Source organism: Heliangelus exortis, chromosome 10 (assembly GCF_036169615.1).
Source record: "Heliangelus exortis chromosome 10, bHelExo1.hap1, whole genome shotgun sequence".
In the NCBI taxonomy this organism is placed as follows: Eukaryota; Metazoa; Chordata; class Aves; order Apodiformes; family Trochilidae; genus Heliangelus; species Heliangelus exortis.
The window spans coordinates 18,304,604-18,327,262 of NC_092431.1; the positions used below are offsets into that span (position 1 = coordinate 18,304,604).

The window sequence follows — 22,659 nt, forward strand, 5'->3', positions numbered from 1 at the left end:
GTCGGTACCGGTGGCTGGGTTGGTACTGCTGGTTCTGGCAGTACTGGTGGATGGGTTGGTACTGGTAGTTGGGTTGGTATTGGTGCTTGGGTTGGTACTGGTGGTGCGGGTGCTACCAGTGGTTGGGTCGGTACCAGTGGGTGAGTCGGTACGGGTGGCTCGGTACTGGTGATTCGAGCGGTATAGGTGATTGAGTCAGTGCCAGTGGTTGGGTCGGTACTGGCGGTTCAGGTGGTACTGGTGGCTGGGTCAGTACCGCTGGCTGTGTCAGTACCGGTGGGTGGGTCGGTACCGGTGGTTGGGTTGGCACCAGTGGGTGGGTCAGTACCGGTGGGTGGGTCGGTACCGGTGGGTGGGTCGGTACCGGTGGTTGGGTTGGCACCAGTGGGTGGGTCAATACCAGTGGGTGGGTTGGTACCGGTGGTTGGGTCAGTACCACTGGCTGTGACGGTACCAGTGTTTTGGGTGATACTGGTGGTTGGGCCAGTACCGCTGGCTGTGTCGGTATCGGTGGGTGGGTCGGTACCAGTGGGTGGGTCGGTACCAGGGGGTGGGTCGGCACCGCTGGGTGGGTCAGCACCGGTGGTTGGGTCGGTACCCGTGGTTCGGGCGGTACCGGTTCGGGCGGTGGTTGGGTCGGTACCGCTGGTTCTGGCGCTGCCGCCTCCTGAGGGGACCCTCGAGCTTGGGGCGGGGCCCCGCGCAGGCGCGTGGCGGCCGCGCATGCCCGCAGCGCCCCCGCGCGCCGGGCGGCTCGAGCGTGTGCAGAGGCGGCGTCGCGGCGCGGGGCTGCGCGGCGGGGGGGGCCGGGCCGGGACCGGGGCTGGGGCCGGGTCCGGGTTCGGGTACCGGGCAGGTTGTGCCGCTGCGCCCGCCCCTCCCGCCGCGGGGCGGCCCTGGCTCTGTCCCGGGCGCCTCCCGCTCGCAGACGAGGCGGACGACGGAGACGGCCTCCGGGAGTACCGGTACGGTAAGGGTGCGGCGCAGGGTCCTGGCGGGGCGGCGGGGCGAGGTGTGGGCGCTGACAGGAGACCCGGGGAGGAGGGAGGGAGGGGAGGGAAGGGAAGGAGAGGGCGACCGCCCGCCCGCCCGCCGAGGGGACTCGCCCGTCCTGGGGGCGTCCGCCGGGGTGTGAGAGGCGGCCCCGGGGTGTCGGGGCCGGGGGTTGCCCCGGTGTCCCCCTCCCCGGTTGCGCTTTGGGTTTGGCGGTGGGCGCGGGGCTGGTGCGGCCGTTGGGCCGGGGGCCTCCGCCTGCCCCTCAGGGGGGGAAGAGGCGGGGGGGGGGGGTTCAGCGCCCGGGCTGCCGCTCCGGCGGGCGAGGGTGCGTTGGGCGATTCCCGGCGGCTGTCAGGGTAAAAGGCGGCCCCGGGGTGGCCGCGGCCTGTCCGGGCCGAGCCTCGCAGCCCCTCCCGGGGCGGCGGCCGGGGCAGCGCGGCGGGGGCAGCGCCTTGTTTACACAGGGCTTGGGGAGAACATGGCAGCCCGGGCGTGCTGGTCACTCGCTGTCATGCGTGCTCGCTCCTCCCGGCTTGGCGAGGGGATGGGATAGCCCCGCCGGGCCTGCCGCCTCCCGCCCCGCTGCCCGGAGACCGCTCCGCGCCCGCCGGGCCCGCACCCTGCCTCGGTGCCTAAAGTCTGGCGTATTTGTAATTAATTACACCTTACCCTGCCTGGGAAACGTTGGGCTGGATAAGCGCTGGTGTGTTTTATCTCTTAACCTTTTGCGTGTGTTGTCTCGCGTCTCTTTATTTATTTTTTTCTTTTTTTTTTTTTTCTTTTTTTTCTTTCTTTTTTTTTTTTTTTTTTTTTCCCACTTAAATAATTCAGTTCTTCGTTTTGCATGTTCCCTCCCCTGTGGCTGGTCACTGTCATCCTCCTTGTGACTTTTTTTAACCATTTAAGTGCTTTAGCGCAGACGGCTGAATCTTACTGTCAGTTTAAAAATAATCTATTTGTGAGAAGGGCTGGATCTGCCGAAGGGAGAATCTGATGAACTCATCTCCTGTCATGCTTTTGAAGCTGGTTTTTTTTTTTTTTCCATGTGCTGATAATTCTTTGCCTTTGTTGTAATTGGCTCCTAGAGCTTTTTGGCACTCTCTGATTAGTATATTATGCATCAAACTTTGGAGAGTTCCCTGGTTAGTCAAGAGCAATAGAAATGAAGCTGAGCCTGGGATATGGGAGTAAAAGTGTTAGAGGATTCTCGGGACTCATGAAAACAACTCCCTAACAATAAAATTTCAGAGTAATCCAGGTATTTCTGTACCCTAAAAATGTAGAAAGAGCATGCATGTTTTCTGCTTTAACTTTGAAATGAGGTAGGAGTGTGAATATTGGTGATTTGGGGTAAGCTTAGAGGATGTATGAGGTTTGAATTACTTTATGTCTGTTTAGGGTATGTGGAAAACTCCCTATCATCTTTTGAGGGAGGATGTCACAAAGCCATCTGCTCTTTTGAATACTTCAAGAGAGATCTGGGTCAGGGACTATTAGCACAAAACTACTTTATTTTAAGAATTTTAAATATGAATCTACCAAACTGTGTGTAACTGGCCCGATCAAAGATCCTCTTCCTCCTCCTCCCCTCACTCCCTCTCCACAGGATCAGCTGCTTTAGGAAAGGCTCTGGGAACAGGATGGCTCTCCTGGATGGTACCTTCATGGACATACTCCTTCTGTCTCTCAGGTTTCAGTTATATCCATAGCTTCAGAAGATCCATAAACTTCAGAGTCCATGTGCATCCTTGTGTTAAATAGTCATGGATGAGAGGCTGAGGGAGCTGGGGGTGTTGAGGCTGGAGAAGAGGAGGCTCAGGGGAGACCTCATCACTCTCTCCAACTCCCTGAAAGGAGGTTGGAGCCAGGGGGGGGTTGGGCTCTTTTCCCAGGCAACTCTCAGCAAGACAAGAGGGCACAAGAGGTCTCAAGTTGTGCCAGGGGAGGTTTAGGTTGGACATTAGAAAGAATTTCTTTACTGAGAAGGTGATCAGCCATTGGAATGGGCTGCCCAGGGAAGGGGTGGATTCTCCATCCCTGGAGATATTTCAAAAGAGCCTGGATGTGGCACTCAGTGCCATGGGCTGGGAACTGCAGCGGGAGTGGATCAAGGGTTGGACTTGATGATCTCTGAGGTCCCTTCCAACCCAGCCAATTCTATGGTTCTATGATTCATGTAAACCATTCAGGGTCTCTCCCTCCATAAAGCTGAATAATTAGAACTTACTCATTTAACCTCTAGAATATCCTGTGAAAATTAATCACACAGTTTATATGCACCGCTTCCTTTTGTGTGCGTGTGGTTGCTTGTTTGTTTTTAAAACCTGCATCCTCAGTTAGTTTGACCAGTCTCTACTCTTTTATTACGTAAAACAATGAATAATTGTTCCTTACTCTGGCTTGTGGGCACTGGAAATACCTGTGAAGGACCCACAGTTGAAAAGGAGGTGCTGGTACCAAGTTGGGGGGTACCTGAGTGAGATTTCTGTCAGAGGGAAGAGAAGGAAGGGTTCAGGGAATGAGATCCTACTAATAGGATGAAATCCAGGGAGGTCCAGAAGCAGCCTGCTGAAGCCACAAAGCTTTTTGCAGGATGTTAATAATTTTTAAGTGATTTATAAGCTTACGTTTTTGGTGCTCGTCAGCTTAAGCTGTTGAATTTTTGGATCAAATTTGGGATGATCCAACTAGGAAAGTAAATATGCATGGAAGGAGTTCTCCAGTTTCTGACCGGATTTGTTACATCATTAATTTGATTCAGTGTAACAATTTAAGCCCTTTCAGCAATAACATTCTTGCCTGTTGTTATGGAAACTCCTGAGTAAGATGTGGCAGGACTACTTGCTTTGGTGATTCCTTATTTTGATTTCCTTTCCTGTAACTTTTACTGATTGTTGTAATTTTTAAGGTACTAGAAATTGCATGGATTCTCTGTTTTGTTCCCTTGATGTTGTGGATGCAAAGATTTAGTTATTATCCTCTTTTTGAGCCTACTTCCTGATTCTTAAACTGTTTAAGATGTGGGGTTTTTTGCTGTCAACTTGTGCAATAACTTGATTTTTCAGTTTTCAGACTGGTTCTGGGTTTAAGGAAAAAAAAAAATTCACTATTTTTACAAATATCACTGAGAATCACTGAACCAGAGCTGTAAAAATTATCTTACCTGAGAAAATGTCTTTAAAAAACCCTTTTCATTCAACATAATATTTTTACAGTATTTTTTTACAGTATATACTATGTTTTATATGTACTGGAATGATAGTGAAGTTTACTGGTATATTTGAGGTGCTGTCTTTGAGAGACCTTTATACCTTTGGAAGTCTTGTTTCAGTTAGTGGGATCTTGACCAGTGTATTTCTGTACATATAACTAATTTCATTGTGAAGTTGGCTTCTATAAGTTTGATTGTTTTGGGTTTTTTTGATGTGTTTGTTTGCTTGGTTTGGTTCTGGTTGGGTTTTTTTTTAATTAAACCAAACTAAGGCCATTTTGAAAGAAGTTGTGTGTGATGCTACTGCTGGCTGCAGTCCTGCTTCTGTGGTTGCATCTGTGTAGGTATCCTCATAAATCTCCCCTCAGGATTTGGGATGCCAGCTGGAAAAGAGAAGGACATTGTTCCAAGAACTCTTATGTTTCTTCTAAAAGCTGTGGGAGGAGCTGCTTCTGGTCACTGCTGCCCAGCATTCTGCATGTTTGCCTTCTTTTAGTGTGTGGGTACAAGTGTGTGCATTTTATTTTTTATTTCCCAGGAACTGAATTTTTTTTTTGTCTTATTATAATAAAAAAGAATGTACTAAACCTACTTGCTGATTATGTTTAGAATTTTCCTAAATAACTTCATTTTGAGTCTCAATTTGCAGAGGTGCCACTGCCATCCTTCCCACACTGTTTTTTTAGTTATTATTTTAATTCTGTTGAGGTGCATGTTTGCTTCTGTATTAACTTGATTCGTGGTTATGCTCACGGTGATTGATTTAAGATTCTGGGTTTTGTGGGACTGCTGTGCATTCACCACAGTTGTTATTTGAAATGTTTAAGCTGGTAGGGGGTGAAAACATGAAGATTTTTTTGATTTCATATAGGCAGACACTTGGCTACCTAATGTAGGCCATATAAACATGTGAATAAATAAATAAATATGTGAATAAACTCCTTGGTAATTTGCATCCTTTCTGACAAGTGCCCTGCAGCCTCTGAAGATGTAAGTGCTGTAACTGATCTTCTTGACCAGTGAAAACTAAAAAAAAAAATTTGAGAGTCTTTGTGGTGTCTTTTGTAGTGTTAAACAGTTAGAAAGCTCTTGCTCTTGAGGCAAAGAATGTGTCTACAAGATTTGGGGATTTAATTTTTTTGAGGAAGCACACAGACTTATTTTTGTTTTCCCATGAGATGTGCACAAAAATGACAGGTGATGAAATAAAGTTGATTTTGGTGTTGTAAGGGTTATTCCAAATGTTTCTGGACTAGTTTCTCTCTGCATTTCCCATGACCAGGAAGAGCAGGAATGGCTGTCAGGTCTGCAACATAATGTTTTGGGCATCTCTTTCAGAAATGTTAGTTTTATATTTTTTTCATCTGATCTTATTCCAGATTTTGCTTTGATGTAAACACCTGTCCAGAGAGGAATTAATTTTGTAGAGGTTAGGGGGGTTGTTTCTTTGATGTGTGGGTTTTTGTTGGTTTTTTTTTCCCCCTAAATCTTTTTGCATGTTGTTCTGTAACTCAAAAATAGTCACACTTTGAATAAGCTTCTATGCTGCCTAATTTTGTTGCTGGAGATAGCCTGATTTCTTCAATCTATTCAATCTTTAATAATCTCTTACTTTAATAATCTGAGTCTAATTGTCTTGGCCTTTTTAACTCAGCCTTTGGGAATCTGAACTTTGGAACTGATTTTTGAAGGTAGCTGGGCAGTCTTTTACAGAAGTCAAATTAGTTGTGGCTTGCTGGGAAGAGGATGGGAAAACAGAGTATTCTGCTGAAATTTGAGGGAGAAGCAGAAAGGCTTCTCCTAAGGACATTCTGCTCAGGGAAAGGGGACAGACATTTAGCTGGTTCATTCAGAAAGGAAAGTGTGTATCTGCTTAGGTGTGGGGGGTGTTTGTGCATTTAACTCAGAACTTGTAAACCAGACTGAATTGAAACTTTTGGCTTCCCACTTACTGGCCAGTGAGCTTCCCTTTTTCCCTACCCTGTCAGATTTTTTAAAGGTTGCTGGATAGCAAGGCTCAGTATGAAGTTCCAATCCTGTTATATAAAAACTCTTTCATTTTTCCCATGTCTGGACTGTTGATTGCATTAAACAAATGCTAAAATTTAGCATCTCATTCTTCTGTATATATTCCCCTCTAAGGTTATTACTATGGATTTCTTCTGAAGCTGGAAAATAAGGATTATAATTTATGTTCCTGCATTGTCCTATCTACAATTCTGTAGGTAATTCATCTAGAGATAAATCAGAGCAAAAGTAACCTAAACTTGTAACCTTGGAGACAAAACCAGCAGGTACCTGATCTACTATGTGGTATTAATTTTTTTCAGTGTCCACCATTTGGCAGCTGTTTTGCCACCTGTGTGGGATGATAGTACATAAAATATGAGTGCAGGGTGCCTGTGGTCTAGTGTATTGTTGTTTATTTGCATTAATACACTGCATGAGAACCCAGCTATCCTGGTGGCACCTATGCAAAGTTACTACCTGTAGCATTGTATATTCTTACCTAAATACAAGTCTGAGTTGCAGGAATAATGCTAATGTCTGAAATAGGCTGGAGACTGTGCTTGCAAATTAAAATATAATTTCCATTCTTGGGGCTTCTCCTGGGTTATGATTGTTTGGCAGTATTTCTAGTGCTGTTTTTGTGCCAAAAGCCTGGAGGGTGATAGTTGTGTATAGCTCCAAGGATGCTTGTTAAAGACATTATAGCTTGATTCTTGTCTGGGGAGCAGAAGAGGTCTTTTTTTTAATCAAGAAAAAGATTGATAATCAAATGGTGATGCTAGCTTTACAAATGAATCAATGGAAAATAAAGCATTAATGTATTTCTGTGTTACTACCAGTGAAATTATTTTAGCTATGAATCATGCTTTGTCGTGTCAAATTGGTTGCCTATGTAAGCAAAAACTACCTTTTTTCCTAAATTGCACATATTTTTTTTCCCTTTCTTTTGGAATGTATCTTATACGTGTTCTGCAGCTAAGTCAATCTCCTGTTTTTCAGTTTTATTTCATGAGGATTAATTGCCTAGAAAGCCACTGTCAGAATTCATTCTCCTTTTTGTATGTAAAGTGAAAAATATTAATATTCTGTTTTCCCTCTATGTGCAAAATTTCTTCAGTTTAAGCTGACTGCCTGCTGTTAAAAAGCAAGCTTATTGGGTTTACCACTTGGGGTATTATTAACAAGTATTTTTCCTCAGTATGTGTTAGAAAATCAAGTTTTCTTGCAGACTTGTGGGATTTTTCTAGCTTTCTAAATGATAGTTCATTTTATTAAAAATGTTGGGCTAAATTTTGGCTTCTGTTCTAAGAGTTGCTCTCAGTGGAGTAACTCCCAAAGGGTAATTTTTATCAGATTGGGTTCTCCTGTGTCAAGTGGAATATGTGCTTTGTCTTGTACAAATAAGGAGCCAAACTTTAGTTAGTTTTCATCTTGAAGTAGTAAAGTGCTCCTCACAGCCCAGGGCTTATGAATGCAGATTGTTTGTATCTTCCAGAGACAGGATATGAGTAACAATATCTAGGATATAGCAGTTGTTTAGAAACAAAGCTCCTACTGTTAGCCTAATTTGAAAGAAATTCAGGAAATTGCAGGTTCTGTATCTTTGTAAGTTCAATGAGTCCGTGGTATACTCAAAGCATTGTGGTGTAGAACTGTTTTGTTTTATTTTGTTTTGTTATTTTTCTTTTAATTGACTCGAGAATTTCCTTTAGAGAAAAAAGAGGAACTGCTACAAAACTTTTTATTTCAAAGCAAACTGTAGATCAAAAATCAACTATGTATTTATGAGATATTTCTCACATGCATGGCTTTAAAAATGAAGTATGCTTGAAAGCCTTATGAAAGTAGTAATGAAACTTTAGGAAATTACTATGAAACTGAGCAAAGAATAAAGAAGAAAATGTAGTTAAAAAAAACAGGCTCCTAATTTAATAGGAAAACAGTAACTATAAAGAAGCCACACTAACTTGAACATATGTATGTTTCAAAAAACTTGTTTGTATGTGAGAAATTCATGGAAACTGAATTGGAAATGGCAAATACCCAGGGATATGATTTGTTTTTAGAATTGTGTGATATTTAATGAGTTGCAAAGAGCCAAACTGAGATTGTATTACCCTAGTATTAAAAATTAGTGTGAAACTTGTGTTGTGTGGCAGTGCTCAGTGTGAGCTTCACCAAGGTCAGCACATTCTGTCAGGTTTGTTCCCTGATGCTCTCACTTGCTGTAGAGATGTAACATGCAGTGTCTACGTGTTGGCAAAGATACAATGTTGGAAGACTTTTGAATATAACTTAAAATAATTTTGTGTTTCAGAGACCTCTGCCTCGCTGTTCACAGAAGTGGATTGTGAATTTAACCCTTTGGTAACCTCAGGCTCCATAGACAAAAGCTCTCAAAGGGTCTTCAGGGGATGCACCATGACATCAGCAGTGATTGACACTGGAGGCTCTGGTCTGGAGTTTGACAGCAATGGAATAAAAAAGCAAGAGGTTAGAAAAATAAATGGCATTTATTTACTAATAAACTTTACACCTTTTATATTAATTTGAAAGAAAAAATCACTGTAAACTTCCTGTGAAAGCAAGTGAAATGGATTAGAGATTGTTGTGTGAGAATATTTTCTATTAAAAGAGTTTATTATCACAGAGAAGTGGAAGCAGTAGGCTTTGAATTCTGCAGTACAACTGTGGACTGGGTTTACAAAATTAAATTCTATACTAAGGATCTCTTTAACAATCTCTTGTGTCTTGGGGTGCAGAACAAGGCTAGCAGAACAATACAAGGACCATTTTCAGAGTTAACCAGTGTGAAGTATTTGCTTGCATTTTGTGTCTTTACCAACAAATAGTAAATATATTCTCTATATCCTCTAATTGAATCTGGCAGGGTTCCACTTCTGCAACCCTTCAGCAGTTGAAATATGCTCTTACTTAATCCAAACCATGGGCATTCTTGCAGGTCAGGTGTAGGCATGTTGGACACACAAAGCCTTGATGAGATTAGTGGAGCAGAGGGAGAGGAAACTCAGCACAGCTGAATGTCTTAATTAGAAAGCTTGTTCTTTTTCTATGTCTTAAAGGTATCTGTTATTTTAAATTTTAAGTGCTTAAGACCAGGAAAATATATTTGAGGTTCAGAAAGGTGCCTTTGGTGGATGATAAACTATCTTTAACTTTTTCTTATTTCTCTTACTTGAAGAAAATTTCCCTTAAAAGTTTTTGTAATTATTATTCTTTAAAATATGCAAGAGCATAAGAGGAAAATACTGATTTAGAGTCAACAGTTCAATATTTAAAGCATTTTTTTTCCCTTTTCTTGCTTTCTTTAGGAAAATGAGCCAGTCTCTGAATTCCCAGCAGTGATTGTGGAGCCAGTTCCTAGTGCCAGACTAGAACAGGGATATGCTGCTCAGGTCCTGGTTTATGATGATGAGACTTACCTGATGCAAGATGTTGCAGAGGAGCAAGAAGTTGAGACTGAAACTGTGGAAACAGGTAGACTTATTACAATTTTATTAATTTTTGTGTGATGTTTTTAGATGTCACTGAGGAATGGCTTTGTATTTACCCACAGGGTGGAGATCCTGACTTGGGTTCACATCTCTTAGGTTTAAACTTAGTTTAAAGTTTAGTTTAAGCTTCAGTGGTGACAGGATTGTGGCTTGGAAGGTAAAAATGTCACTTTAGGTGCAGGACTCTGCATGTTAACACTGAAGTAGGTGGATCTTCATTTGTGGGTTTGTTACTTACTTATGCAGGGCTTTAACTAGGCAACTAAACTTGAAGTTTTTAATCATTTGAGCCAGAAAGCTGGTTAGAATTTAATTCTACAGTGTGTCTGAGCCAAAGAACTGGCAATATGGACTGCACAGCTCTATTTACCTGCTCTGCCAAGCCTTCCCCCTTCCTATGAGCTTCTGTCCCTTGCCATGCTGCACTTTTGGTCCAAGTGCAGTTTTATTGCTGGTTTAGTGGCAGGAGTGCATGGCTGGGGGGGATAGAGTTGGACTGGACCTTTATGGGCACAAAGTCAGTCAGAATGAAATTAACTCAGCTCTGTGGTAAAGTAAGGAGTTAGGGATGAAGAAGAGAGTAGAGCTTTGGTGTTAAACCAGCTACTTGTTCAGTGCTCAGTGTGTGTCTTTCTGCACATCTCTCTCCAAAGAACACAATCAGGAGCTTTGGCCTCTGAGAGAGGGCAAAATGTGGGCTGCTGCAGTTCTTGTTGTCCCTTCCACTTGCTTCCTTGTGGTGCTTCTCAACTTGCAGAACATTTTTAGCCACTTCAGGAGGTTAATTCTTCACAAAAAACTAGCAAGGGAACCCTCAGCTGTTCTGTGCTTTTCTTGGGTTAACTTTCTGCTGGATTAACATGCTGACATGGCTCAGCCAAGGGCTTGAGCAGTGCTGGGGTGGAAAGGACAGAGAAATACAGGCAATGGGAGGACAGATCTTGGGCACTTCATACTAAACAAGTGAGATTGCTTGACTAGGAAATGAACAGTGTATGGTCCTGTCCTTGAGCTGCCTCATTTAGAGCTGGACTTGAAATTGGTGATGTCAGGCAAGCAAAACAAAGCTGAGAAACCCTTCTCTCAGTTGCTTAACTTTTCAGCCCAGTAAATATCTGTGCATTCCCATCAGATTAGGTTGGTTTCAGTTCAGATTTCTCCCTGAATAGTGGATACAATTGCTCATGTTTTTTGGATCTGGATGTTAATCTTCTGTAGCACTGCATCAAAAATCACATGCATCAGCTCCATAAGATGTGCATGAACTGGTGGCTCAGGTTTCTGGACAATACTTGCAATTTCAGTTTACTCAAATGTGTATTGAATTAAATATGCTAATTATAAGTTCAACAAATTAATGGAAAGAAAAGATATGAAATAAGCTTGGGCTTTTTTTTTTTGACTATTGTAATAAAATGTTTAAAGATAAGGTAAGTGAGAAGTGCAGGTGTTCTTTCCAAGAAGCTGAGTTTTATAGATTAAACTTGTATTTGAAAACCTAAAAGTGCTTATAATTTGAAGGCTTTTGCATTCAGAAGTGTTGTTTGTTTACCATTAAATATGTATATCTTGTAAGATTTTTGGTAGATTACTGGCTAGCAGAACAGTTCTTTTAGGATAAGAGCTACTGCAAGTGAGCTTTGTGTATTTTGAAGTATCATTTTTTGTGATTTTCCACAATAAATTGGTGGAAATGGTGATTAAAAACTTGTAGCTCTTCTGTAGGACTTCTCTTAACTTACATTCACAGAGTTGTGTCTGCTTGTGAGTCTTGGTAATTGAAAGTACAGTCTTGAAATATGTAGGGCAGTTGATGCAATAATTTGGTGAGTTTGTGGCTGGAGATGTTAAGGGCTGTGTCTTGACTGCAGATGGTTTGATGGTGGGTTTTTGTGTTAGTTTTGGTTTTTTTTCCCCCCCTACAATAATTTTGGTTAATATGTCCTTAAAATTTAGTATAGAAACAAAATATTAAAATAAATTCAAATATTTAAAACTTTGTTGAAATAGCTTTGTTACAAAAAATTAAAGGTAGTGTTCACTAAAATGACAAATTACAGCCATGTATTGGACAAACTAAAATCTAATGAAGATTTAAAAGAACCTGCTAATTAATGTTATGATTGGCAATTCCAAAAAAATCTGGGGAGAGAAGTCATCTCCCCTTGCACACCCATTCCCACACTCCAACTTTTCATTACTATTTGTATAGTATATACACCATTAATCCAGTGCAGTTTCCATGGAATAATTATACATGAGAGTGAGAAAAGGTTTTTGCACAAAGCTTGTATCTAATTTTGATAGAATAAATGCTTGGTGTAGACTGTTCTGAGAGAGGCAGTCTTGTGGGGCATGTGTTTGACCAACACATTTTGGTATAATTTGAATTATATTGAATTAATTGCTCATAGAAAGAGGTAAAATGGGTGGAGAGAGAATGTAAAAACCCAAAGAAGGAATTCATTTTGGTAACATGTCATTGTTAAAGAAACCAGTTGTTGCTCAATTTGTCTTAATTGATGCTATTCCATAAATGTTAGGATTAATTACTACATTAAAAAAATCACATGATTTGATAAATGTGTAGTGGTTGCACCAAGAATGAGTAGATTTAATACCTTTTCTGGTTCTAGACAGTATAGATAGGATGGTAAATACTGAAAACCCATCAGAAGTCCTGGCAATATTTGAAATTATACTTATCCATCCAACACAACACACTCCTTGTTGGCAGAATCTCTGCTGTTGGCCATGGATCTGATTGGTTTTTTTTGGTTTTTTTTTTTCCTGCTTGTGACAATCTTTGGCAATTCCAATGACTACTGATTCACATGCTTCACAATGTTACAACATTGATATTCCAAGAGCCTCCAGCTGCTTGGCAGTGAATCTAAAGCTACAGAACTGAGTCAAGTGTAGCATTGTTTCAGCCTTCAGAGGTAGGGATTGGGCCCCTTTGGGATTAACGTGGTGGAGTAGCTGATGTGGAAAAATGTAGTTAGGGCACTGTAGAGATGATTTGTGCTCTGCATTTAATGGGTTTATTTGTGGTTTGCTGTCTTGTGATGAGAAACTGTAAGGACTGGCAGGGCAGAATCAGGACCTGTGATATTTTGTATTTAAAAATTTCCTGCATTTGTGAAATCACTATTGAAAAAAAATATGCTGAGTAATAATTATAAATAGCTGTATCTGTAAATACTGATGAATTTTTAGTTCATTTCAGTGGAGTATGGGTTTTTTTGCCAGTCATACTCCTTTCAGCCTGTTTCCTGCTGTTCTATCTTGATTCGTTAATCAAGGGTCATTAATTAGAATTAATCCCTTAAGTACAAAATTAGTCCATTAATAATAAAAGTAAAACCCAAGAGTCAAACAAGAAAGACTGAATGGTCAAAGTTACTTTTTTTTTTTTTTTTCTCTTATTCCAGAAAAAAAATGTTTGCTTGGAATAGCAGAAAAAAATATTTACGAAGGAATTTTTTATGAAAAACAAAATGAAGGAATTTTGATCTTTTCAGGTGACTGTGACGTTCTCAGTGAAAAGTAGTGAGTGCCTTTTGTAATATTTGAAAGGGCAAGTATGAGCTTCAGACTGATACAGTGTTTAAATTTCTTTTTTGATGTGTATGGTATTCTTAGGAGTGGTGCCTTTAGACTGTTGGGGACTGCATCTTAAAATTTTATTTATTGCTACAGTTAATGTATTCACATAGTAAACTATTCATGCTTTTCTTACATTTTAAAATAATATCCACCTTTTTTTGGCCTCTGTATCCTGAGTAGTTGTCTGTCCTTAAAGTTACTAGCCCTTCAATTTTCAGGTTTTTTTCAGCAGAACCTTTGTAGCTGGTGTAACAGCAGGAGCTGCTTTCTTTAAAGAAATAGTCAGTCTGAAATATTTCTGTCCATCTGTCACAACCCAGACCTGTACCATGGATGTGTAGGTGTGGTCATGTGGTAATCTCATCCATGGATATACCACATGGGCAGTGCTGAAGGCTCCACAGTCAGCAGATTGTAGCCAGGGATGATGCCCAGTCTGTTAGCTGAATGAGGCTTTAGATGACAATAAATAGGATAAGGCTGTTCTAAAAATGCCAACTTTATCAGTATTTTTCTTAACTCCCTTTGTTTTATGCCTGCACCAACACTCCTTGTACCAGGGCTGTTGTTTTAGTCTTGTTGAACAGCTGGTAAGGAAATGTTGCTGTAAGTACAGTACAGCTTGATCCCTATAAGAGGTATCCCAAAGTCATATTACCAATGTGGACCTTGATTTAATAGGTTCAGTGACCCTAATTTCTCATATCAATAGTATTTTTATCTGATTTTTTTTTTTTTTTTATTATTGATCATCAAAGCAGCAAGTACGGGTTTGGGATTTTTTTCTTACAACTTTAAAATCTTTAGGAGGAACAAAATTATTGCTTTAGAGAAGCTGGAGATATTCAACTTGTGAATTGTCACCACCTTTAAAAGTCAATGTTCCATCAGAAATCCTCCCTGTGGTGCAACTTGAAAGTCTGTTTTAATTCTAAAAATGTTATTGCCACAGGGGGGTAGAAGATCTGCTTGAAAAAATGGGGATCTGAAAATGAGCCCCTCCAGGATCTGATGGAAAAACATTGAGCTACAAAGACAACAATGATGGTATGTTTGTCTATAATCTCTTAAATTTTTTTTTCTACTGGGAAGTTCAGTTGACACTATCATATAAATTGATAGTGAACATTAAGGAGGGAGGAGGTTAAATAAATAGTGAGTTTACACTTAACTCTTCCCCTGATTTAAACAAATGCATGAATAAAATATATATTTTAAGGCAAACCTTCTTCTTTCAGTGGACAATTCATGTTACTACTAATACTTCTATCACTGTGGGAGCCAGCTTTGTGTATCTATGTGAACTCTTCATTTATTACCTGTTCTTCTTTCTGCCTTTGTGTGCCTTCTCTCATTATGACTAAAACTGCTTCTTTCTGACTTCATATGTGAATTTGAGCCTATGAACTCTTTTGTTTGTCTCAGATAAGTTTCCACCAGCTGTTAAATATCATATTTAAGATATTTAAGAACTTGGTATTAGATCTGGTTAGAATTTTATCTTTGTTTATGTGTATGTAAAGGATACATAAATCAGTGTTGTCCTTCATCCTGTCCAGACACTATTTGCTTAAACTGCCTCTTATAAAAAATGAGCTAACACAAATATCTGGGTGTGTTTTGGTAGTGCTGATGTGTCCTATTGACTGAACTTCATTTCCTTACACTGACAGCTTGATGAGAGTTTCAAAAGTGGAGAGCAGTTGGCTTTAGAAGGCTGTGTTGACTACAGACAAGTGTGTGGGCATTCTGACTTGGTTAAACTCTCAGCTTGAGCTGCTCTCACCTTCCTCAAAGAGCTAGGATGAAGCCCATTAGCTAGATAAAAGCAAGATAAAACTTTGCAGTACTTTTTCTGTGCAAGAATTAAATGTCTAATGTGCTAATGGTTTAAGAATTTGTCCTTTGAACATGAGCTAATTTTATTTTGACACCACGCTGCTGCTACATTGGTGTGAATTCTCACCCTGCCAAGAAATCCATTGCATTTTTGCTAATTAAATATTGATTAAAGTGAAACAAAGCAACCCCCCTGCCATAACACGTGCTGTTGCATAGCACTTGGAGCAGTTACACTGAGGGAATATATATCTGTTATCAGTAACATTCTTAATTCAGAAAAAAGATTCAACTGCACTTTTAATTTTATGTCATCTTGGCTGGTGTTTCCTTTTCTGAGAAGTTAATGAAGAGAGCTGTGCAGCAGCTCTATGGATGATTATATTTTTCTACAATAGTCTGATTGTGGGGTCTAGTTCTTTCTAGATTTTTAGGTTCCTGCCTTGCTGCATTCAAAGCTCCATTCTCACTGAAAGAACACTGCAAAACTTAAGTATTTTGTAATAAAGCCTCTCTTAACCACACATTTCAGGCATAATTTTAATTTCCTGAGACTGATACGGGGTTTGCTAGTGTGGGGCATTACAGCTTGGACTTCAGATGTGCTCTCCTCTAAACTCCCAGCTCCAGTTGCAACTGGGACTCAGCAATTGTAGGATGTTACAATGCAAACTCAGCCACAGAATTTTACTAATGTAAGCTGAAAAATGTTGTGGTTTCTGTCTTGAAATTCAAATGCAATGTGGCACGTCAAAACCATTGTGTTATGAGTGCACAGGACGTGGTGGTCTTCTTTGATTACAAAAATAGCCACAAACTTGAAAGTAATAATTCTTAAAAGTAATAATTCTTAAAAGTTTTCTGCATATTAAAAGGGAAATTATAGCTGACAACAGATTCTAGGATCACATTAAAGCCATGTGTGTTTGAGCAGGACATTCAGTTATAAAGATTCAGTGGGCTTTTAGAATAGACATTTGTAGTTTTCTGAGAAGTCTTAAAGAATTATAAGTGCTAGGTCCTAAACAGACAGATTGCTTAATGGTCATAGTTCATATGTCAGCCTCCTACCAATCTTAAACACTGTCAATTTTATAAAACCATGTAAAATGCTATGCAAAAACCTGATTTATAATTATCTGCTAGACTGCTCTAAAATGAAAGAATTTAATTAAAAGGCAGGGAAGTAATTTTTTTTTTTGAGACAGCCAAGTTTTTCTTATTGAGCATTCACAAATATATGTTGGAATGTAGACTTTTTTTTACTTTAACTCCTTTTCTCTTTGTCAAAGGTAGTATCAAAGCTGAGAATACATTCTCCTTTCTGTGTGGAATGACTAAATTGTCATATGAAAAGTGACACCAGGATCCTGCATCCATTTAAAGATGCAGATTGTGAGGGCCCCGTGGCTTTGGTATTAATAGACTTCAGATGGTGGTGTCAAGGAGATAAGCTTGGCATGATCACTGACCACTTTCCTCAGGATTTCCCTGGTTCTTCCAAGGACACTTTGTGATTATTTTGCTATTAGCTTTGCAGTTCTTTGCTGAGGAGTCCACAGTGGGTGGTAATGATTATGCTGCTAAAGGAGACTGCTGCATCTTCTGAGGTGTTTCTGGAATCTTAACTGTTCAAAATCTTGCTTTTTATCACATTACATTTACAGTGTGTTAATAATAGTTCACAGTTTGATAACCTGCTGGTTAGGACAGCAGCTACCTCTGGAATGATTAAATGTGAATCTCTTCACATCTGGGCAAAGCTAACTTTGCTCTATTTGCAATTTGTAGGCTGGTTTCAGCACTTAGAATAAGACATGCCTGGACTTCTGAAGCTGCTTGAAGTTTCTTCTTAGCTTGTTTGGCATTCCAGCATTTTTTCTCTTACAATTTCTCATGTAGTTTGCAAATACTGCCCTCAGACAGATTGCCATCTGTCCTTGGGTGCTTATTTAAATGAAGGCAAAGGTTTGTCAGGATTGTGGGAAAGGCAGTGTTGCATAGGAGGCTGACAGTTCTTCTGTTGCCAGTGAATGTTGTATTAGTTCTGAGGACTGTTCAAGGAAAATGCTTAAGACAATTTAGGGTCCCATTCCCATACACTTCTCCAAATCTGCTGAAACCTTGGGTTTTTGTTTTTTTTTCATATTTTGAATATCTACATGTGCTGTCTTGCATGGTTGATCACATCCAACTTTTTCTCTCGAGTTGTCTTGCACTTTTTCAAAATAATCAGGGTGAAGTTGAACTGGTGTATATTGCAAACAAGTGAAGCTTCTTCCTTTAATGGGAACCAAGTTGCTGAGTTCCCTTAACAAGAAAGCATGAGTAGAATTAGGCAAACTCTTATCTACCAAAGACTCTGATGTGCACAGGAGGTGCAACTGGGGCAACTGGGCTGGTGAAGGGACTGGAGCACAGATCCTATGAGGAGAGGCTGAGGGAGCTGGGGGTGTTGAGGCTGGAGAAGAGGAGGCTCAGGGGAGACCTCATCACTCTCTACAACTCCCTGAAAGGAGGTTGGAGCCAGGGGGGGGTTGGGCTCTTTTCCCAGGCAACTCTCAGCAAGACAAGAGGGCACAAGAGGTCTCAAGTTGTGCCAGGGGAGGTTTAGGTTGGACATTAGAAAGAATTTCTTTACAGAGAGGGTGATCAGACATTGGAATGGGCTGCCCAGGGAAGGGGTGGATTCTCCATCCCTGGAGATCTTTCAAAAGAGCCTGGATGTGGCACTCAGTGCCATGGGCTGGGAACTGCAGCGGGAGTGGATCAAGGGTTGGACTTGATGATCTCTGAGGTCCCTTCCAACCCAGCCCATTCTATGGTTTTATGATTCTGTGCTGTCAGCTGAAAATGCAGTTACTTGTTGCTGTCTTGAAATTATTTAGGACTTACACTTTATACATTGCTCTCTGTCATAATCATAGCTTGAATGGCAGCTTTCCTGCATATTAGAAATGTTGACTTTTTTTCTGGCAGTTGTGGGTTTACCTGGCTATCGTGGCTGCTGAACTTGGGTTAAAAAAAAAAAATTACAATAAAGCTTAGTCTCTGTACACTGAACAAAACAAACAAACAAAAAAGATAGTAGGATAATAAATAGATTTGTCTGACAAAGAATGATGCTGTTCAGAAATATGGCTCTCTATATTTTTAATACTTTTATCATGACAGAAAAATAAGTAATGTGCAATTTCACTTATCCTGTGAAATTTACATTAGAGTAAATATTTCCTGCCTCATTGGGCCACCCACCACTCTGCGTAGATTTTTTTTTTAATCCCTTTTTGTTGGCCTCTTGTCTACAAAGGAGGCTTTAAAAGAGATTAAAAAGTTAAGTGCATGTTTACTTCCTTCCCTATTGACTAATTTTTTCCCCCTGAAACACTAAGATTTTTTTAGCATGACAAATCAATTAGTGTTCAGTGTAAGGTACTGGAAATGTAGTTCAAACAGAACTGGGAAAAATCACATGTGTTATGCTTCAGTGTTATACTTGCATAAATAATTTTGGCATGGGTCAAAATGATCCCTTCCTAGATTTATTTTAGTTGCTTACATTCTAACCTTGACAGTGCAGAGCTTTGGCCTTTTTCCAACTAACTTAGAAGCCCCTGGGCATCCAGTGATATTCCCTGTGTACAGTCAAGGGGAGGAAAAGAACCAGAGTCAGGTGCAGCTGCTCGAGTCCATTCATGTGAGTTTGGCAAACATTGTGCTAAGTCTGTGCTTGCAGAAGTAATTAAATGCTGCTTAGAAAATGAGTATTAAACCAAGAGCTTGATCTTTTGTATTCCATTCTGGACACGTGGTGTTTGTAAAAAAATGATACACGTGGATTCCTTGAATCCACTTATTCATGTAGTTCACATATCTTAGGCAAAACCTCATTCTACCCATAGGACATGGAGAGAACAATTTGGATATGAGTCAAACACTTCCCTTTGTGACTGGAAGTTGCAATCAGTAAACAGTTCACCCTGAATTACCTAATGAACAGGAAGGCAACAAACTATGAATGCATCCTTTCTAAAGTATGCAGGTGTGAACTCCTGTTGGCACAGGTCAGGATCTTCAGAAGTGTTTAGTGTCCTGGTGCACCTTTCGGTCTGGATCTAATCTGACAAGCTGTTCTTAACTGTGATTTGATTGCTGTGGATCTAACTGCTTGAAGAGAAGTGGGGGTAAATTAAGATTTTTAATAACAGCAGGACAAAGTGATGTGAGTACACAGTTATTTCAGTACTCTGGATGTAAGCTGAACCAGTGGTGTTGCTAAACTACACTGTGTGAGGTTTACACTTCAGTTCTTGGGATATTTTAATGCAGAGCTATGTAGTTTTATTGTGTATTTAATGATGGTGGCAATGATTAAGTGTGTGCCTCCTTCAAATGCCTTTACTTGTCCTTGGGTTTGTCTCCACTAGAAAAATTTCTGCTGGAGCATACAGCAGAGTCCCCTAGTGGGAAAATGCTGATGGAAGGAATTCTTAACACTGCTGTTCCACCTCTCTGAATAACATAAGCTGACAGGACCACTCTGCTGTTGGCAAAGCTGTATCTGCATGAGAGCTTTTTGCCATCACAGCTGGCTGGAAAGTGCCTTTTTTGTCCATGCTCCTGGCTGGGAAGAGCTTGGCTGGCAAAACTCTAGCACAGACCCGCCCTGAGATACCGTGGCTTGAATGGGAGAATGAACCATCTCACTTGCAGGTCTTGAGGACATGATGAATAATTTTAATTCCTTACAGCCAGGAATGAGATGAGGGAATTCTACAAAATGTCTGAATTTATTTGTGTGTACGAGTATGGCCATTACATTGTGTTCCTAAAGAGCTTTGAGGAGTGTGATCTGTCAGAAGTTTGAGTCAACCAGCTCAACCTACCAGTTGGAGGGGATTGATGCTGGGTGGTATCTTCTGATTTCTGTGCTGGGGAAAATGCCTCTGAATTCCTGATTGTGACCTCGATTCTACGACTCCTAGAACTCGAGAGGGGAAGAGATTCCTTATTGTCAGGCTGATGCAGCTGGTGCCCTTTTCTTTTTTTCTAAGTGGAGCTGTGGTTGTGTACAGGGGACTCTGTTGGGGCAACAAGTGGCTGCTTGATCCGTTTAGTGACCTGGGGTGTGTGGCCTTGAGGGAGAATTCCTCATGTCCCGTGGCTCTGCAGAGCTCCTGGAGGATGTACTTTGCTTTTCTTGGCAGAGCAAAGATGTACTTTGCTTTTCTTGGTGTGCAGCCCTGCGGTTCTGCCCCGGGAGGAAGCAGCCGGGACGCACCGAGATCCCCTTCTTGTGGCTGCTGCTTCTGTGCCCGGGTGCTGGAGATTCCTACAGGGTTCCTAAACCGGGTTGTCCTTCAGGTGAGAGAGGACTTAACCCTAAAAAGTGCTGCTGGTAGTGGCCTTTTAATAAGAAAGCAATGCAACTTTTTTTTTTTTTTCTCTTCTTCTTTTTTCTTTTTTTTTTTTTTTTCTTTTTCCCTTTTTTTCTTTCCCTTTTTTTCTTTCCCTTTTTTTCTTTCCCTTTTTTTCTTTCCCTTTTTTTCTTTCCCTTTTTTTCTTTCCCTTTTTTCCCTTTTTCTTTTTTCCTTTTTTTCTTTTCCTTTTTTCCTTTTTTCTTTTCCTTTTTTCTTTTCCTTTTTTCTTTTCCTTTTTTTCTTTTCCTTTTTTTCTTTCCCTTTTTTTTCTTTCCCTTTTTTTCTTTCCCTTTTTTTCTTTCCCTTTTTTTCTTTCCCTTTTTTTCTTTCCCTTTTTTTCTTTCCCTTTTTTTCTTTCCCTTTTTTTCTTTCCCTTTTTTTCTTTCCCTTTTTTTCTTTCCCTTTTTTTCTTTCCCTTTTTTTCTTTCCCTTTTTTTCTTTCCCTTTTTTTCTTTCCCTTTTTTTCTTTCCCTTTTTTTCTTTCCCTTTTTTTCTTTCCCTTTTTTTCTTTTCCTTTTTTTCTTTTCCTTTTTTTTTTTCTCCCACCCCCAACCCCTATATTATATATACAATAATATGTATAATTTTTTTATATATATATATATATGTATACACACACGGGATGGGGGCTTTCTCTACCTGAAGTGCCCGTGGGATCAGCCCCGCTCCCGGCAGGGAGTCGAGGCGGATTCCGTTCAGGAAAGTTTTGTGCCGAAATATCTCTGGGGCGGGAAGCCCCGGGAGAAAACTTGGTACTGCCTTCCCCCGGCGGGGACCGTCAGGCTCCTCCTGAGGGGCTTTCTCTGGCAGGGATCGTCCCCGGGGCGCCTCGGTGCGAGCGGCCGTGGGGTTAAGGCGGTGTCCCCGCCCGGGGCCACCGGGTGCTCCGGGTAACGAGCTGCGTCCTTGGCTGCCGCCGCCTCAGGGGACGCGGGAGGCGGAGGCGCGATCCGCGCCCTGCCGCACCCGCACCTCGCAGCGCCCCGGGGCGCGGGCGGCCGGCGGAGCCCCGGCGGCTTTTCACCCCCCGCCGGTGAGCGCTGGCCGTGGGCGAGCGAGTGCCGGCGGCGGGCGAGTGCCGGCGCGGCACTTCCTGTCTGAGGCCGGCGGCGGAAGGATCGCGTGTGCCGCGCTACCCCGCAGGAAGCGCTCCCGCTGCCGCCGCCGCCGCGCCGTGCCCGCGCTCTCCTTCCCCGCCGCCCCGGGACGCGGGCGCGCGCCTCGCCGCCGGCCCTTTGCGCGTGCCCGGCGAGCGCCCGCCCGGCGGCCCCGGTCAATGTGAAACCGCTCCGGCAGCGTAAACATGGCGACCTCCCTGCATGAGGGGCCCACGAACCAGCTCGACCTCCTCATCCGGGCCGGTAAGCCGCGACCGCGCGGCCGCACCGCGCTCGGCGGGGGCGGCGGGATGGAGGAATAGGGAGAGAGGGAGAGAGAGAGAGGGGGGAAGCGGCGGCGCACGCCGTGCTCCGGCGGCGGGCGTGGAGGCAATGGAGGGCAATCAGGAAGTGATCACCTTGGCAGCGGCCGGGCCGGCGTGAGGCGGCCCGGGGCACCTGCCCTGGGCGCGGGAGGCCGCGCTACCGGCGCCAGCGCGGCGGAAGTTGCGGCGGGGCGGGCGGAGGAGTTTTGCGGGGTTTGCGCGGCCGGGACGAGAACCAGGAAGTGTGCGAGATTGTTGTCCTCCCGTCTCCCCCCTGCCCGGCCCGGCCCTCCGCCACGCTGCCTGAGGGGGCAGGCCGAGCACCGCCGCGCTAGGGCCGTGGCCCGGGCACCCCCGGGCTGCGCACCCGCGCGTCCCTTCCCCCTCCCCCCCCCTTTCCCTCCCGGTGCCCTTTTAAACTCTGCGCGGTCGGCGGCGGCCCACGTGTGCGGTGGCGGGGAGTGTGTGTGGGGGGTGGGTGGGTTGGGTTGCGGGGGGTTTGGGGAGGGGGGGGACGGGGGTGTAAGAAGCGGGGAGGGGGAGGGGGGGTAGCGGCGGCTCCCCCTCCCCCCAGGCGCGCTGCGTAACGGAAGCGTCGCGTTCCCCCGGGGCCCCCCGAAGCGGGCGGGGCGGGGC

At 42.8% G+C, this 22,659-nt stretch overlaps 1 protein-coding gene across 5 annotated transcripts in view; it reads left to right on the forward strand.

Moving 5' to 3' along the window:
• Positions 1-741: 741 nt before the first annotated feature.
• Positions 742-22,659, forward strand: part of ELF2 (E74 like ETS transcription factor 2) — a 37,939-nt gene continuing 16,021 nt past the window's right edge. Inside the window, exons 1-3 of one of the 5 annotated variants that reach the window (XM_071753787.1) lie at positions 742-970; positions 8,535-8,710; positions 9,550-9,715. In XM_071753787.1, coding sequence (XP_071609888.1) covers positions 8,639-8,710; positions 9,550-9,715 — 238 coding nt within the window. In that variant the 5' untranslated portion in view covers positions 742-970; positions 8,535-8,638. Of the gene's footprint in view, positions 971-8,534; positions 8,711-9,549; positions 9,716-14,317; positions 14,389-21,654; positions 21,962-22,659 lie in introns of those variants that run through there. The other 4 variants (XM_071753788.1, XM_071753790.1, XM_071753791.1 and 1 more) reach the window with 4 other exon arrangements.